The sequence below is a fragment of the Taeniopygia guttata genome, chromosome 8, assembly GCF_048771995.1.
Source record: "Taeniopygia guttata chromosome 8, bTaeGut7.mat, whole genome shotgun sequence".
NCBI classification, from domain to species: domain Eukaryota; kingdom Metazoa; phylum Chordata; class Aves; order Passeriformes; family Estrildidae; genus Taeniopygia; species Taeniopygia guttata.
In genome coordinates this window covers 14,477,594-14,496,474 of record NC_133033.1, presented here as the reverse complement: position 1 = coordinate 14,496,474, position 18,881 = coordinate 14,477,594, and the positions used below count along the sequence as shown (strand labels likewise).

Below are 18,881 nucleotides of genomic sequence, written 5' to 3'. Positions count from 1 at the left end.
CACCACGTGTTCCAAGAGAGGTTTTGATATTGATCAGTAAGTCCAAGTCAGAGAGAATAAATTCTGGTATGTTTTTTCTCAAAATATTCAAGAGAGATAGGGAAGTCACAGATATTTTTGGAGGGAAAGTAAACTAAATTAACTCAGATGTGCTTCCAACAATGTCATTTTACAAGCCCCTACTACTATCATTTAGAACAGTCTTATGATTCAAAATCAGTAATGATTGGATGCCCTTCTCTATAAACCATGACCCAAGGTGTAAGGTTCTCTACAATTCAGAAATTCACCATAGAAATGGAGATTGTTTTCCTCTAGGCACTGCCATAGTAGTGTACTAACTCGTCCTGATGCCAGCCCAGCCCAAATGCCACCAGGAAAGCTGTTATGGCTCATCCTCCCAATGTACTCTGCTGTAAAGAGCCTCTCTTGATACTTATCTAGCTCTTCCTTTAAAGTGGTCATTAGTTTTAAGTTCTTATTAACTGGTTTTAATTTAATGTTCCATACCTAAACAGTCATGGTTTTTAGAATTATAGAAATAACTTCCTAAGTCAGAATGGGTAAAATATTATTTTCCGTTTTGTTCATGACATAGTTAAGGATTTTTCATTTGCGTGTAAGATAATGGATTTAGATTACCAATCTTAAATAATAAAACTCTGAATGTTTTGGCAATAGGTATTTGCTATATTATGCTACAATAATATAACAGGTTATCTTTGTTCATCTATTGCTTATAAAGATTAACTTACAAAGACATTTTAGTCTAATAATAGAGCACAATAGTTCACAACTATAAATTCTAATCTTGCCTCAAACTGATTTACTAGTGGAAGAATCTTATCTGCTTTTTTTAGAGCCTTACTAGCAAGATTAATTTCTGTATATACATCTTATAATGTGCTCAAAAGCAAGCACTCTGTATATACAGTGATCATCTAAATCACTCTAATGTCTGTTGCATGAGTACAAGGTGGATGAAAAAAAGAGCAGAAAATACCAGCCTGCCATCTGGCTCCAACTGAGACCCTGAATATTTTGTTTACATACTTTTTAAAAAATCCTTATTCTTAACTTCATAATTCAATAAACCAGAAACTTACTTTATTATTTGAAGTTTTATTTCACACTTGATACACAATGAAAATTGGTTTTCTTGCTAACAAAATGTTTCCCCTCTCCTAAAGCTTATGTAAAATCTCCTTAATGACAAGCAAAAATAATGCATAATTAGTCTTCCAAATGACTTGTTCAATATTCAGGGGCCAAGAGGTCTCGATGGTCCTCCAGGAGAACTGGGAACAGAAGGTATTAAGGTGAGTGTTTGAATTGCTCAATACTATATAAAACACTGAGGGAGACCATAACAGATAAAAGTAAACAAACAAAATCCAGCCCATCATGGGAGAAGCCAGAGAGTTCCATTTAATCCAAGAGATTTGCAAATTTCTGCCTTTTCCAGGTTCTTTGAGGCATTTTCTCTAGTTACCCAGCATTTAAACTCACAGTAACTGTGTGCAATTTATCAAGAAAATGTATGTAGAATTCACACATTTTTTGTTATTTATCAGGGAGAAAGAGGTGATCCAGGAAAGAAAGGAGTTCCTGGACTCATTGTAAGTATTGCAGCCAGTCTTTGTAGTAAACTTCAACAGAATAACTCTGAATTCTGAGCTGTGTTTGGAAATTACTTGAAGCCAGCAATGTTTTTTGATATTTCTCTTTAACCAGGGTAAAGCTGGAAATCCAGGAGAAAAAGGAGAACAGGGTGGACTTGTGAGTATGAAATTCACTACTACTTCTACAAAAAAAAATCCAGAAAATCCCATACTTTGTTTGACACTTGGGTATAAGGAAGCTTATCTATTTCAGAGCAGCTGGAAAACTCTGACAGTTTGCATTTATTCATACAAAGAACCAGGGGCAGAAGTGCAGTTTGAAGGATGAAAGTCTTTGTGACATAGGCAATAATTCTTTGATAGAATTTGGGGTAGGTGTGTGTTACCAGTGTAGGAATAAATGTAGAAATGTATTAAATGAATTTAATGTATAGGAGAAAATTCCTTCTTTTAGTGCTTTTTTGAATGGAAATCTTATGTGTTCTATTTAAGGCTTCTATTGCAAAGCAGGTGTCAGTCCAAATTGTACTGGATTTTCAACAAAGAGAGAAGCAGAAAAACAAAAACAAAGCAGTAACGGTGGCGATCTTTTCTGCAGTTGAAACTCAAAATGTTGATTGTCACCATACGTCTCTTGCCTTTTCTGCTCAGATTTAGGAGCTTGTTGCCTCTCACGTTTGACACAAGTGTTTTCATTTCGTCTTCATTCACAATAACTTTTAGATGTATTTATATACACAGAAATGAATGAAGCAAAACCTCATTAGGCTGAAACTATGTGTAATAGCACATTTATTTCATAGTACAGGATACTGATCTATCTCCTAGAGTCCAGTTTCTAGAAGACAGTGTGAGATATAAATGCTATGAGAAAGGTTGAGCAGAGAGAAAAGTGTGCTGGTAACCTTCCTGATAATCTAAAATTCAGGGCAGTTTGGACATACAAACAGCACGTGGATCTAAGGAGAATTACAATGAACTGGTAAATGGTGGTTCAGCTAAGATTCATTTGTATGTGAAAGAAACTGAGGAAGGACCTGTTCGTGACTCCTTCACCTGCCACAAGAGCCAGTGATATGTCACTGCCTGTCAACCAGGAAAAAAGGCTGCGCATACTTCAAGGGTTTTTCTGGTTAGTGACTGTGTGAGCAAAAACAAGAGAGGAAGTAGCTGTGCTCAGAATATGAAAGAGCTTCTTTCCAGTGATTTTTTATTTTAATCTTCCAGGGTTTGCTTGGGCCTCCAGGAGCCACAGGAGACAGAGGACCAGTGGGAGAGCCAGTAAGTTGATCCTTATGCCTGTTCAGAGTTTTTCCATGTATTATACAAGCTCCCTGACAACTCAAGCTCCATTTTACTAAGATCCAGTATTGCCAGCTGTGGTCAGGTAGGAATTGTGGGGTGATTGCTCCAAAGCTGCAGAGCTGGAGTCTGCCTCCTTTGCTTAGTGTAACTTGTTCACAGAGACCTGTGAATTTTGTTGGGGAGCTCTGTAGTAAGGGGTGCACACCGTAGCAGAGCTAACAGAACATAGACCACAACATAATATGGCTTTCACCACATTGAGGTAGATATCTGTGTTATGTATTATGTAAATGTATGTGGCAATACTTTAGTAGTGTTTTTTTAGGCAAATATTAGGATTGTTGTTTAGGAGCACAGGGACCACATCTATTTGGCAGGTTAAATTTTCCAGAAGAGACTGCTGTAATAAACCCTCAGACATTCCTCTGCTGGATGGATTCTTGTTACTGTGTCAAAGCCACGCTCACTTTCATGTGGCTAATATTGTTACAGAAGATCAGGCAGAACCTGCAACAAATATATGCACTGAACTGCAAGATACAGACCGTACAGGAATAGTATTGCAGCACCATCTCTGGGGGTAAATCGGATTATGTCAATACAGTAAAAGAATATATGATGTCTAAGAAGGATTTGGGAGAAGGCTCCCATTTTCTGGTGCAGAAATCTAATAGAGTTGTCAAAAATTGTGTGTTTACATTGCTTCTGGAAAGTAATTTTGCACAGTAAATTGCACATAGTTAATTTAAATCTCAAAAGTGAAGTGTTGATAAAAATTGTGTTTATTATAGTATTATTAGTATTTAGTATTTTTTATAATATTATTTCTACTAATCCATGCTTACAGAAAGTAATTGCATATTTTGAGGGCTAGAAAAACACCAACAAAATTTCTTTAGGAGAGAATTGCATACTTAACTTGAGCTCTCAACCTGTAGGAATTGCAAAATAATTCACAGAAAATAGTTAGCAATAGTTTTCCAATCGTTAGCATTGGATTCCTATTACTTTCATTTATTATATCTTATCTTCATGTTGCAACATCTGAGAGGCTTACAATGAAAGGTTTATATGTCAAATTCCTGCCATTTTCTGTTCAAGTCTGAATTTTCATATCAATACCATGCCTGTCTGCCTTACCTAATCTAAGTGGCCTACTCTTGAGCAGCCTACATTTCCCTTGTGCTCATCATCATAGAAACTACATGTTCACTGTCAGGAGAAAAACTTACCCTGTGAATAGGGTACCTTTTCTAGCAAGTGCTGAAAGAGTAAAATGTTTTCAGAAGATGGTCTGCAGACCTAGAAAGAAGTGATAAAATGACAGAAGATATTGTGCAAGAAAACACGTTGCCCTTTTTTTAGCTGCCTATCCAAGCAGCTTAATTTCATCCTCTGTCAGCTGGTCACTATGTGAAGCCAGCTGCTGAGGTTTTCTGGCCCTGTCACTAGTTCTGCACAGGGCAGAAATACGGTAATTGTTGGTAGAGAAATACGAGCAATTAACTATTTGTATTAATGGGATAATCTAAACTGCACTCAAACTTTATCTACTTGTCAGATATTTCACTAAAATCCTTTACAAGTCACCTGATGTTAATAGTTAAAAGGAGTCCACATACTGCTATAAAATTTTGGCTTCTGAAAGTCTTAGGAGAAAGATGCACTACCAATCCAGTAGCCTTACCTCAATGGTAATATGAAGAAATACTTGATATGTGGAGCAAACTGAAGCTTTGTGACACTTGCCTAGTGGAATTTCATGGGGTTTCTGCAAATGAAAATCGATTCACTTAATTTAGGACAAAGCGAATTGTCAAAGGGAAGCAACTGCTGTTTTAGTTGTTCATATTTAAATGAAGATAAAAGGTAAAATATATGCATGTGACAGAATTCTGCCAGTAATATACAATTTACATTGTTTTTACAAGGGAAGAGAATATTCACAGGTCATCAAGAGGAGCAAAACCTTATGCAGTCTGTAAGAGGAAGTGAAACAAAACAGAGTAAATATTTGTTTAAAAGTCTTCTGTTATAAATACAACCAGCATCTTTCTTCTACATGAGAATTGTAGATCAAGAAAATGTTTTGAATTTAGAATGTGTTTAGACACGGATGAGTCTCAAAGGGATAAAAAGATATGAACTGCCTTGAAGTTCAAAGATGGGTTATATGTAGAGAGCTGATTTGTATGGACATACATTCAGGGTGGCTATAGAATCAGCTGTAAGCTGTTACAGCAGCTTCTGCTTCCCAGCACACAAATCCTGCTCTGTGAGCTCAGATCTAACATGTGCAGAGAATTTGAACATGCCACTTTGGGTAATGATCCCTGGGTGTTATTGCAGTAAATGTACTTCTTATGTGTAAGGCTTATCATAAAATCCTTATAGTATAGTTACTAATATTGCTAAGAAGGCTCCAGCCTTTAGCCTGTTATGCATCAGTGACTGTTCTGTCCGTGGTGAAGTAGTTGTTTTCAGTTAATTCCATACCAGACTGTAGGCTTTTCCACAAAGCAAACCAGACAGTCTAACAAACCTTAATTAAACAAAGTCTCAGCTAGTCAAGAGAAGAGCTTAGTTCAGATAATAATTTAGTTTTTATCTAAAAGAAAAGACATCTGTGCTATTATTTGAGCTCTGTTATTTCAGTGCATCAAGGTTGGTACTGTATGCCATCATGGGACTTGGATGCACTGTTGGATTCAGGAGGAAAGACAATGAAATATATTTCTCTATTCCAGTTGGAAGAGTTGTGAAGAAACAAACTGAATGCTCTACAATGTAATTTAATGCTAATTGAATGATGCATCCAAAATTTTGTTTCATGCCAGGGTCCAAGAGGACAACCAGGGGAGGCTGGTCCTATTGGAGAAATGGGTTTTGAGGTGAGATTTTAATTACCTACATAGCAATTACAAAGACTCAAACAACTGACTAAGTCTGGACAATATGTTTATAAATTTTTTTTTTATTGCCTGCAGCTGACTTAAATATCATAAGCTACTCAGAGACTCTTAAAGCTGTTACCAAAAAGTGTCTAAAATAAGTAGCTTGTTCTGTTGTAAGCACTGTCTTTGAGCATCTAGTCGTGACATATGCCATAGAAGTTGAATGTTTAATTGAGCAAGCAATTTTTTGAAAGCACTGTTCTCCTTGCAGTTAGCAGTAAAACACCATTAAGCATATGTTCTTTCAATTTGTAGATATTGGAAAGCAGCTGTAGACAGCCTTCTTGCTTACTTCTACTTCTGCTTTTTGCTTTATTTTTAATATTCCATTGAGAGAAATGTGACAGAATGTATTAGCAACATTTATAATGAAGTACCTGAGGGATGAGCTCACTTAGAGCAGTAGGGATTTGGCTTATTCAAAAAAATGCTCTTCCAAAATCCAGACTTCTGACTAACTACTATGAAAAGGTTTATGTGTAAACTTTACAAAAAGCAGTCTGATATCATCAACTCGTTAAGGGCTGAGGACTTCAGAAAGTGTTTAGTTCTCCAAAGGTTCTGTCTACTTGACTCCAAGCCTAAAGTGAGCTGAAGTTGTCAGTCAGATTTACAGAAGATAGATGCTTCCTCAGCAGTGATTTATGGTGAAAGGCACAGGCTCAGGGGTACTGCTGAGTCTTCAGTATGTTCCTGACCCACACTGCATTTCCTGAACTCTTTCCATACCCACCTTTTTTTCTGTTTGGCTCTAGAAAGAACTATGTTGTTTAGATTTGACTTTTACGACCTTCATCTTTCCCAATGTCTCAGGCCATTCTTCTGCTTCAGTTTTGGGTGTTTTATTTAGTTGTTGCAAAATTATTACTAGTGATCATGTAACAGTAGCTCTTGTACCTTTCAGGGACCTCCTGGCCCTGAAGGAGAACCTGGTCTGCAGGGGGAACCAGGCACAAAGGTAAATGTTGAAATTATTCTCTTAAGATGTTTATATTTTCAAATTGTCATAAAAGCAAATCAGAGAGATCTGAAGCATTAGCCAAGTAGACAGTGATACAGGAAATGGACCATTAAGAAATACTGTTATTGTCATGATGACTCCATCAGCTGTAAACCCTGTCATTGTTATGAATATTGTCCTTTAAAATCCAATTATTTTCCTTTTGATATCCCAGGGAGACATTGGACCTGCTGGGAAGGTTGGAGAACCAGGTGACCAGGGTTTGAGGGTAAGCTATGGATACAAATCTTCTTCCACAACAGAAAAGTATGTTATGAATGAAGTACAGATTAAGAAATCTTGATTTAGCAGAAGAATTCAATAAGAAGCTATTTTCTGATAGCCTTCTTTTAAAAAGAAGAAAAAAACTGTGTAATATTGTAGCAAAGTAAAAAGAGTACTGACTGAGGAAGGGTGGCTTGAGAGCTGCTCAGTAGAAAGGGACTTGGAGGTGCTGGTCAACACCATCTGAAAATGAACCAGCTGTGCCCAGGTGGCCAAGAAGGCCAGTGGCATCCTGGCCTGTGTCAGAAATTGTGTGGCCAGCAGCAGCAGGGCAGTGAATTTTTCCCTGTACTTGGCACTGGTGAAGGTACACCTTGAGCTTTGTGCCCAGTTCTGGGTCTCATTTCAAAAGAGGACATTGAGGTGCTGGAGAATATCCAGAGAAGGGCAACGGAGCTGCTGAAGCACAGATTTTGAGAAGCAGTTGAGAGAGCAGGGGCTGTTTAACCTGAGGAAAAGGAGGTTCCTTTCACCCTACAACAACCTGAAAGGAGGCTGTAGTGAGGTGGGGCTCGGTCTCTTCTGCCAGCTAACAAATGATAGAATGGATGGCCTTAAGTTGTACGAGGAGAGGTTCAGATTGGAACCTTCAGATTAGAAGTAAAATTTTCACTGAAAGAGTGGTTAGGCATTGGAATAAATTGCCATGGGAGGTGGTGGAGTCACCATCTCTTGAAGTGTTTGAGAAGCATCTGGGTGTGGCACTTGGGAATGTGATTATGGTGGTGCTGGGTTGATGGTTGGATTAGATGGACTTGAAGCTTTCTTTCAACCTTGATGATTCTGTGTGATTCTGTGATTATAATGTTGAAATATTTCTAATGGTAAATGGCCCTACAGTAAGTCTGTCAACATACCAATATAGTAGTTATCCACATAAACATGGAAGTTTCGGGACAGAACAGGTATATTTTTGAGGTTACTGTAATTGCATGTTATACACTCTGAATCCAAACCAAATCTCAATGCCATTGTCTAAATCTCCAGAGTTATATGGGCATAGTATTGCCTTGTTTTTCTAATGCTGATCATCTTCTATGTTTTCTTGCATTGGATATTCATGGGCTGTGACACTGAAGATAAATAAACTGTAACAGCAACATAAAAGTTGTCCAAAAGATAATAAACATGTATAAAACTAGTATGAGTCAAGAACTATAGGCAATGACTTTGTTTTCAACTGTTTCTTTCTATAAGGGCGAGCCAGGGCCTCCAGGAGAAGACGGTGTTCAAGGAAAAGATGGCCCAAAGGTATGTTAAGTTTTTGTAGCAGATGTAAAGTAATTAGCCTAAGGACCCAAATCTCCTTTTTTATCCTAGGTCAGCACCAGATCAACTGAGCCCAGTTGAGTGCACTTAACATCAGAGGTCCTGTAAAGTACAGGCACTGTATCTTTTGGGTACATTTGCAAGGGCTGTAAAGCTGAATGGCTTGACAAAGAAAAGCAAGATTTACCTGAGTACAGCTTTTTGTCTGTGGTGACTAAATTGCTGGAGAGAGCAAGCCCAAGGCAGCTCTGCTCCCCAGATTAGATCAGTGCTGTGGCAGGTGCCAGGACAGCAGATGTCATAGAGAACAACCTCAGATACTTGGTTGTGGATGAGGCAAAATGTGGCTGTAGGAGTGTAGGAATGGGATAAAAAGGGCTTTATTCTAGTTTAGAGCCTGATCTGAATTTGATTGGTAAGATTCACACCAGTTTTAGTGTGTTTTTTTAAAAACTCAGAGATCCAGAATTCCCTTTTCTTATAAGCAAGTAGTTCTGTAGCAGGAGGTTGACTAAGGAATTTTTGGGGTTTTTTAACTGTGTTTTAGGGAGACCCTGGAGACCAGGGACTTGCTGGAGAAGGCGGTGAAAAAGGAGAGATGGGATTACCAGGAATTGCTGGGGCCCCTGGTGAACCTGGCCTAATGGGAATTCCTGTAAGTGTTTTCTGATTGAAATGGACTTCTTGCTCATTTGCTTTTAGTAAACAAAGTTAGTTTTTCTTTCTTCCTTTATTTTTTATTTTTCTGGTTTTCTATGTAATTAGAGATGACCATATTTAAATAAGTTTCCAATGTGGTTCAGGATTGGTAGAGAGAGGAGACAAATGCTTTTTCTGTCTTAAATATGGGACCTCTTGGCAAATGGTGGTTCCTCACTGCCTGTCATCCAGACACATGTACCACACAACCTGGAGCCTCTCACTTTAGATCTCTCCTCTTCAAACAATATGGCATCAAGCACACATTGATCAAATAGTAGACAATAGGTAGTATTAGAATTCACAGGCAACATTGTTAGATCAATTTGCCTATTTGTTCTGGTATTACTCCTCGCAACTAAAATCCATCCATGAAATTGTATGCAACTTCTTCATGAGAACTAATTTTGGAGCACAGTTTCCAAAGCAAGTATTGTAGCTTTAAATCAGACCAGCTTCCCGTACCAAAAATCATGATGTTCTTATTTGCAGTCCTCTGGCTGCCTTCTGTGTAGCTCCTGTGTGATGGTGGGGTCTGACAGAACACTGGTTGGAACTCCAGGGGTTCACGGCCAGGAGCACTGTCCACTCTGTCCTCTAAGCATCAGTGCTACATTCTGCTGCCTTTAGTCCTGGGTTCTTCACTGTGAACTATTTTTCTAGGGAAAGAAAAAAGTGTTGTTTGGGTTGTTGGCGCCCTTAGTGCGCTGCAAAACAAGTTTTGTTTCTCTGACTCTTTATTTTGAATTGGTAGTTTTGGGGAACATTGAAAGTTTCATGTTTTGAAATTGTTGCCAGCTCAACTCTGGCATATCTACACTTTATGTAATTATACTTGTATACGGTAATTAACATCAGCAGTGCTTCTGTGCCTCAGTGAGGCAAGCAGGTCTGGCAATTCGATTTTTGGGAGGATGTGGTTAGGGAGGGATTTTTCACGTTTTTGTTCTACATGTTCCAAAGGCAGCTGTAGAGCTGCCTTCTTCTCCATCCCTCCTCCCTGGCATCTGGGAGTGTACACATCACAGTTTTGGTTTGACCTCATTCTAGGGATTCAGACAGATCATAATATCCTAGTCTAAACATGAAAATCATTTTCCTATAGCCCATTGTCTGAGTTTTTCATTGGAGGTGAGAATAACATTACGTTTTCCTTAAACAGTAGCTTACAAAGCAACAAATAAGCTTCACAAATCTGTAAAGTAATAATTTCTGTGTGAACAAGATTTAATGGTTTTTTTCTCCCTTATTTGCAGTGCATTTCCACTACTTTGATAGATAATCATTGAAACCCTCACACTTGTTTATGCTATAATTTGAGACAGCCCTACTAACTTGCTTAAAGACACAGTTAATGACATTCTTCCTCCCACTTCTCTGCTTTACCAAAGCCTACTTAGTTATGCACTTTGGAGCAGAGGTTAAACATGTTTCCAAGCCTTTCTCAATTTCTTTTTCTCTCCCTAATAAATCTATAGGGCCCTGAAGGAACACCAGGGAATCCAGGTCAGAGGGGCCGTTTAGGAAAGAAGGTAGTATTTTTCATCTTCCCCAGTTCCCTTCCTTTCATCTGAAACTCAAATTTACATTACAGAATTCCACTGAACCAAAACTATCCCTCTTTCATGTCATGCTTCAAGCCAGTTTTTTACTTGTTAGCCATAGCAATTGGAATTGTCATCATTCTGCAGTCAATAACATTCAAGGTCTTAGGAAATTTAAATTTGTATCAAGATGTGGTTTTGCCACTCAGAACAGTTTCTGCTTTAAGCTTTGGCTAAAAGAAAACAAAAACATAATGGGAAAGCTTAAGGAGAGACTCTTTTATACTGCAGAGATCTGGGCTCGGACATTCCAATAGCTACAGTAACTAACAATAAATAACAGGCAGTAAATGTCATACTTATTAAATAATGCTGTTACACATTTTGATTAAGCATTTTAAAACTTAGTGTCAATCTCTTAGTATTTTTAATACAATAATACCAACAGGGGGAAAAGGGGCAGCTTGGCCCTCCAGGAGAAACTGGACCTGCTGGTGATTCTGGCCAACCTGGAAAAACTGGTCCTAAAGGTGCAAGAGGAACTCGAGGTCCCGTGGTTAGTACAAAACATGCTTGCTCATAGAGATCTTTCAGCATCAGAACAAGGCCTGTTCACCTTTCCAGACAGAAACCTGGGACATGGATCTGGAAGGAGCCACCTCAAACTTTTGGTCATCTGACAATTATGGGAGTGGGATGGCAGTGCATACCATGAAACCCACATGTCTCACACTTCACATATAACCTCACTACTATGGGTGTTTTTTTTTTTTCTAGTTACTTCTGAACCTCTTTCTCTGTATAAAGGTTTATACCTTTCCAGTTCCAAGAACAAAAATCAAGGGGTTTGCTATCACATACCATCAGCCTTAGCCATAGCTGAAACAAAGCACTTCAGATGAAGGCTGCTACTGCTATCAAATAGGAATCTGGTCCAAAGTTAACTGAATTAGGTCTATTCCATTAACTTTTAGCTCCTTTCATAGTAAGCTCCCCAAGCTTCCTGTGTGACAGATGTGATGAAGCATCCAGGCTCCATGCTAGAGAGGCAACGTGCTTGTCTCAGTCCAGTCCTATGGCCACTGAATGCAGCAGTGTGCTCCTGAGCATGTGAAGTACAGAAGCAAAGTTTACTATCTAATGGCCAATATTTTCAAGAGAAGGAGGTGATGACCACCCCCTGCTTCCCTTGGCATATTAGCACTTCCTCACCTCTCAAAGCTCAGACCTTTTTTATTTAATTATGCACAGACTAAAAGGTTAGGACTCGGAACACTGACCATTTTTTTCCACAGAAGAATGAAAAGCCCAGTATTTTTAATAAATTAAATAGGACCTACAAGAAAGTTGCCCATGGTCAAATGTCAATATGTCAAGATTTTTCCAAGTGCTTGCTTTATATAGTAGGCATTGTTGTAGCACTTTGCAAAGGAGCTTGTTTCTCTCACTGATTACTGCATTTAACAGGGACATCTAGGAGGAATGGGACCTGAAGGAGAGCCAGGAATTCCAGGTTACGGGGTACGTTTTTTCCTGAATTCACGTACACATACATCCCAAAGTAAGTCTGTGGTATTCTAAGTTCAAATATCCTAGGAATCTGTATCTAGACTACACAAATATTTTCAGGACAGCCAGATGCTCATGTATGTTTATATGGTGTGTTTGTCTACTCAGAAATGTTAGCCTTAAGCAAGGATGCCTGGTTTTTGTTAGTTTGCTCGTGGGAGGGGTTTACCACGAACTTTAAACTGTTCTTTATCAATGTATCTCACCCCTTCTGAATAAAGTTCCTCTAAAACTACTACAGCTATTCATTATAGAGAGAGTTCAGCAAACACCACCACCTCTGCTTACTGTCTGGCCATATAGGTTCCATTTAAGTAACAGAAACTGATGGAATGAGGTTGGCTGAAGTACATAAAGATACTGTGGCTTTCACTGAAAATTAGCTGTGAAAATCATCATAGATGGATTGAGTCATCATCTTACAGAGAAGACTGTCCAGTCTCTCTTCTAAACAAAAACACTCATCACTGACCCTAACCTTGAAGCAAGAACCAGCCCAGCTCCCATCACCTGCATTAAGCCCTTTCAGAACATGTAGTTTCCCAAAATTCATAGAGCATTTCCTACACACAGTCCATTTTCTGCCATTGATTTTGTTGTCATAACATGATTTAGAATAATTTTCAAGCAGAAAAAGGAATATAGCAAGTAGCTAAAAGAAATTTTGGAATTAGCTATTTATTTAATTACATGTTTTAAAATAATTTGTGTTTGGTTTGCTTCTTCTTTAGGGTCACCAGGGTCCACCAGGGCCCTCAGGGCCCCCAGGCCCCAAAGGAGAAAAGGTATGAACATGGGTTTTACTGATCTGTTTTGTGAAATTATAAAAGGAGGAAATGTTACTGCACACCCACTGTTTTCCACAGCAAGCAGCAAAAGCCACCATTGGCAGTATTTGTTAGTATTGTCAAAGACTAGGAAAAGAAATGCAAAGTGAGGAAATGGGTCATTCAGAGCTGGAGCCCAAAATTATACTGTTAAAATGTTTGAGGTTTTAAAACACAAGGTACCCATTGTACGGAACACAGTCTATTGTATCAGACAGCACCACTGCCTTTAGTGAGCACTGCTGACAAAAATAATCAGTGCAGAACCAGCTAAATATTTACTTAACTCTGAGCCTGTGAGTACACCCACAGATTTGCCTGAAAGTCCAGCTACGATGGACAAATGTCTGTGGTTAATATAAAATGTTAGGGACAGGATGTGGCCTCATACTGCTATTTTAGTGTCAAATTTATTGTTTTTCTCTCAAGTCTCAAATCCTGAAAACAGATTTGTGTGCTCACTGAAACCCGTGTGACCCCAAGAAGGCAGGTACATGGATTCACTTCATGAAGATTGGAGTTGTCCTTGACACAGAGCTACAGCCTGGAGCCAGTTTTCCTATAAATACTGTGAATAGGCATTTAGTGGTTGACGTTATAAATACGTTTTGATTTTATTTAAGAAACAATAACTGAAAACTGATTTGTTGACAGCTAGGTGTTTAGGTTGCTGGGTCACTTCTGAAAAACCACTTTGATGCAATTCAAGTCCTTAATCATACTTAAAATGTGATTTTCTTTGCATTACTATTGGTAGGTATCATCTGGAATAGATCATCTTTTGTTTATGCACTTGGATGGCAGTTATTTCATATTTAAATTTTAATTGGCTTCAGACTTAATGATGGAGTCTTCTGTACTCTTGTTTTCTATTAAGTATATTTCTCAAAATACACTTAGGAAAAAGAAATTTTCTTTTTTCACTTTGTCAAATACTGTGTTTATCCTTCTTTTCATTAAATAAAGACACAATGACATGAATATTGTTCAATTAATTTTTTTTTCTTATAGCTGCCTTTGAGAATAAAGCAAATATTTAGGTTTTTTTAGTCTTTAATGTCTTTGGGACATTTAGGTGCATGTTAAAATGGAGTTATCATATCCATTATATTAAACCATAAGCATCATATTAACTTTTAGCATCTATACAATGTATTCTCTGCTTTTTATTAGCATTTAAACTTATGTACATGATAGATGAAGTTGAACTTCCAAGTTAACATTTTTTAATACTTCTCTTTGGTTTAGGGTTACCCAGGTGAAGACAATACAATCCCTGGACTACCTGGGCCCATAGGTGAACCAGTAGGTCTTTCTTTCTCAAAAAAATTATACTAGTGCATCTCAGACAAGAGCAAATGCATTTATTTCGAAGTTTTATATCAGTGTCTCAGGAATCAGTACAAAAATATAGAATGATGGTCCTTTAATGAGTAATCTCTGTCTGAAAATGCTGTTGTGTGCTCTTTCCTGCTTAAACATCTGTGGCCACTATTTAATTGCACTAATGCCATTAGTCTGTGTTTAGATCAGCACATTTTAGAAAAGATTTTTACCCTCTCTGTTTACTCCAAGTTACACTTAATTGCTTTACTATTTAAAAATATGTCTTGACTTATTTCAGCTGAAATTCAGCTGATTTAGAGAACTGCATTTTGTAACCATTTTTGTACTAAATTAGTATGTGGAGTGTCTCTTTGCAGCATTTATGAACCTGTCAAAATTATTAGGACAAACATCAAAATAAAGGCAGATTTTGAGTACAGGAAGTCATTTCAGAAGCAAATACAATTTTTAATGGGCTGTCTCTTATGGAAGCCATAAGAAAGTTTTCCTTGCATGTCTTGAAACCAGACCACTTCATTTATCCATTCAGATTTTAAATTCTCATATATATCTATATATATAAAAACGTATGAATCTGGACAAGTTCCCTCCTGCTTCATTAAGCACCATGTAATATTTAGCTTTCAGCTTCTAGTCTTCAGTTATATAAAATTTTAGACTGCGGCTGCTGTCTGACTGCAACACATTCTGTTTAGAAAAAAATCATGTTTATTCTTTTAGCCAGGCTACCCTTTATGTTTGTATTCTTCAGTTCCCTCTCAGGGGTTAGTTTAAGCTTTCTGTTAATATTTCACTGCAGCATTATATTCAGTTTAGCTGTTACATTTTGCCTCTTGGTTTGATCTCTAGGGTCAAAGTGGTGAACGTGGAGATAAAGGAGAACCTGGTGATGAGGGCTACAAGGTAATACTTTTTGTGTTTTAGTCTTTATTTGAGCATGGCATGCTATGCAGACGTGTGGAGTAATGCAGCAGCAGTGTCATCCTCCCTCACAAGTGTGCAGAGATGCCTGTGCTGGTCCCTCACTGCACTGGTGCACTCCTGGAATTCGTTGGAGCATCTTTCCTATGGGGACATAGGAGCTGCAACTCCTCAGCTGGAGAAAACTCCAGTGACCTCAGTGTGTATAAATACCTGATGGGAGGAAATTAGGATGAAGCAGACAGACTTGTTTCTATAGTGTCCAGTGGCAGGACAGGAGGCAAAGTGACAAAACTGAAAGACGTGAAATTCCTTTTGAAATGGCTTTTTTTTACTGTCAGGATGACTGAGCACAAGAACAGTCTGCCCAGAGAGGAGGTGGGGTCTCTATCTGTGAAAATACTGGAAACTTGGCTAGACATGGTCCTGGACAATGATTTTTAGCTGGCCTTGCTTGAGAAAGAGGGTTCCATAATGATCTCAAAATGTCACTTTTAACCTAAACAGTTCTGTGTTTCTGTAATACTATATTAGTTAACATTTTTCTCTGAAATTTATGCACTACTTATTTTAAATATAATCATAAAAATTATTCATTAATTATATTCAGTCTTTCAGCACATAAAAACTGGGTGGTAACTCAAGCTTATCACTGATGCAGTTCACTGAAATACAAGACAGTCCTTGACATGGAATATCCAAGTTACACAGTAATACAAACATAGAAATAAATGAATGAACCAAATCTATGCTTACAGAAGGGCAGAAATGCTTAAATAATATGTAATTCCCACTTGCAGCTTGGAGCAGAGGAAGTAAAGAATAAAAGCTCAGTAGAGTTTGATCTTGGAGATCTGACCATACTTTATCTAGGACATGTCAATGAATCTGGGTCCACCTGTCATCTCCCAGGATGGGCTTTACAAGGAAGTCTGCAGCTCACTGAGCATGGCAGCCTGAGTTACGCTATTGCAATATGTTATATTTTCTCCTTCCCAGGGTTATACAGGTCTTCCAGGGCATAGAGGACCTATTGGGCAGCAAGGGCCTCCAGTAAGTATTTCACACAAGGGAGGTTTCTCTATTGACTGTTGAAAATATGTTTTCATTTGCATTCAAATGATTCCTTGCATTTATTTAATATATGTTCTTTTCAAAGGGAGAGCCAGGTGAATTGGGAGAGCAAGGACTAAAAGGAGAAAGAGGTTCAGAAGTAAGTGGAAAAAAGTAAACCAAAACTGCGTTTATTTGGAATGTGTAGGGTTTTGTTGTTTGCTGGTTATCCTTGGAAAACTATTCCATAATGCTAAAACTGAGTGTTTGGGTTTCTTTTTCATACCTGCAGGGACCAAAAAAAAAAAAAAAAATTAGAAAATTGCATAATGATCTTAGTTAGTAAATAGGTGTTATTTGATAGGTAAGTAGTTTTACTTTGGAGTGATATCAAGCATTATGAGAAGCTCTGCTGGAAACATTTGAGTGATATTTAATTATCCCCTAAAGCGGAATTTCTTGTGCTAAAGTAGTTCTGGAGGCCAACTGGGATTTTGCTTCTCTGATCTGTAAATGAAGCCTCCTGGTACTGCACTGCTCTGAGTTTTCAGAGACCTGGGAATAAGGAATTTGCTACAGAGTACTAGAGCAATAAGGACAGAGCAAGTCATGACAAAGATCAAAGACCAAATCTTTCTCTTTAGAAATATTAGCTCATCTTGGTGATGTGTTGAAAATTGCCAAAAGTGTTTATGTTCTCCCATGGACTGAATATCATTGGCTTTTGAGATTTCAAAAGCTTTAGGCTACAAGATTTCTTAAAATACCATTACATTTGCAAATTAAATGAGATATTTTGTCTGAGAAGTTCCATGAAGCAACTCTGTTAGAGTTTCAAAATTTTGTAGGAAACTGCAAGAATCTGTGGTAGACAAACTGGGGAGCAACAGCAAGGAAATGTGATGTGGAGACATTGTGAACATGTACTCCAGCTGCGAATTCAGATACATTGCTTTCAACAAACTATCACATCTCAGGACAAAAGCAGCAGTTCCTCTTGAAGAAATGGGTTTTTTGTCTTGCAAATCCCCTCAGACCAATTATAAATTGCCATTTATAAATGTGGAACCAATATCTGGCATGAAGCTGCCCTTAAGAGCTTAAAGATTTCCACAGAAGTGTTAGTAGTGAGAACAGTGACGTAGTCTTAACTCCAGTGCCATTACTGGTACTGTTATGGCAAGTCTTGCAAAGCTAATTCTACAAACTGCAGTGCTGAATCAGCTGGGTTTAATGAAAACAATATTATTTGAATATGCACATTCCAATTCTGATTGGTGGACTTCGTTATGCCATTCTTAACAAAAAAAGATGTTAAATTAAGCCAGAGAGCAACATTTTGCTGGTTTTGTCATATTTGCGTAATTATAAAACATTTATATTTAAAATAACCCATGCTTTTTCACTTTATTGCATGTTGTGTCATATTGCAGCATGGTAGTGATAGCATAGCTTTTGCTTTGAGAAGTGTTTTTGAAATAGCTAGTCTGGAAAATCTTGGAAAACTTTTTCTACTTGTTCTATGCTAACAAGTGTTATTCTTGTCCCTGTTCTTCAGCAGCTGCATCTTTTAGAGATAGGATAAAATTGATGCTATAAATTTTTATATTCTGTGCAGACTATCCTATCAGAGAACAAGGTTCTCTGAGAAGCTTTTGACCATTATGAGTTTTTCTTCCTCGGTGCATGACCTCCTGTGTCACTAAACCACCTACAAGAATGCTACTTGCTCAATATCTCTCAGTTTTCTAAGACTAACAAATTCTAGATCAGTCAAGATGAAAAAAAAATCTAGTTTTAAGCAAATTTTCTCTTTTTTGTAGATCTTAGATAAAAACAAATGTTCACATCTGTGATATGTGACACTGTTGTTTTCTAGTATTCTCTTCCACAGACATTCAGTGCATTTACATTGCCTACTTTTCATTACTTCCCTTTTGAAGAGTACAGGAAATGCTGTAAAAGTTTACTTCCTCACAAAGGGGGATCTGATACAGGGGAAATTGCCAGATTCATGGTGAAAAACATTTTATGCTTATTGTTGGAAAAGTTTTAAAAACTCATTCACAGCAAGGGAAAAAACATACACACAATTCTGCCAAAAATGTATTTGCTTTTACTTGAAAAACTTTCTGCTGTGTCCTGAAATGTGAATAATCTGGTCCAAAGCCAGGCAATGTGAACATGGATATTAGAGGGGAATAATCCTCAGCTCTTCTTAGGGGACTGAATTTAAGACATTTGTCAGTTCACAAATATTTGTAACTTCTAGGGACCCACAGGGAAGAAAGGAGCACCAGGCCAAGCAGGCAAAGCTGGAGTTCCTGTAAGTAACAAAATTCTACAGCCTATTTTCAAATCAAAAACAAAGAAAATGCTAAACAATAAAACCAAAATTAAATCATGTCAGGGTTACCAGAAGTTTTTTGTTCACTCTAAAGAACCTTCTTATTATCCAGGAAGTGTAAAGGAACCCTTGTCATTTT

At 37.8% G+C, this 18,881-nt stretch overlaps 1 protein-coding gene across 1 annotated transcript in view; it reads left to right on the top strand.

The window, feature by feature from the left end:
• The window catches only part of COL24A1 (collagen type XXIV alpha 1 chain), a 115,865-nt gene that overhangs the window by 79,201 nt on the left and 17,783 nt on the right, over positions 1-18,881 (top strand). Inside the window, exons 29-46 of the mRNA XM_030279099.4 lie at positions 1,266-1,319; positions 1,575-1,619; positions 1,735-1,779; positions 2,850-2,903; positions 5,765-5,818; positions 6,786-6,839; positions 7,057-7,110; positions 8,364-8,417; positions 8,983-9,090; positions 10,613-10,666; positions 11,127-11,234; positions 12,146-12,199; positions 12,979-13,032; positions 14,323-14,379; positions 15,271-15,324; positions 16,342-16,395; positions 16,502-16,555; positions 18,668-18,721. Of these exons, the coding sequence (XP_030134959.4) occupies positions 1,266-1,319; positions 1,575-1,619; positions 1,735-1,779; positions 2,850-2,903; positions 5,765-5,818; positions 6,786-6,839; positions 7,057-7,110; positions 8,364-8,417; positions 8,983-9,090; positions 10,613-10,666; positions 11,127-11,234; positions 12,146-12,199; positions 12,979-13,032; positions 14,323-14,379; positions 15,271-15,324; positions 16,342-16,395; positions 16,502-16,555; positions 18,668-18,721 (1,065 nt within the window). The remainder of the gene's footprint in view (positions 1-1,265; positions 1,320-1,574; positions 1,620-1,734; positions 1,780-2,849; positions 2,904-5,764; positions 5,819-6,785; positions 6,840-7,056; positions 7,111-8,363; positions 8,418-8,982; positions 9,091-10,612; positions 10,667-11,126; positions 11,235-12,145; positions 12,200-12,978; positions 13,033-14,322; positions 14,380-15,270; positions 15,325-16,341; positions 16,396-16,501; positions 16,556-18,667; positions 18,722-18,881) is intronic.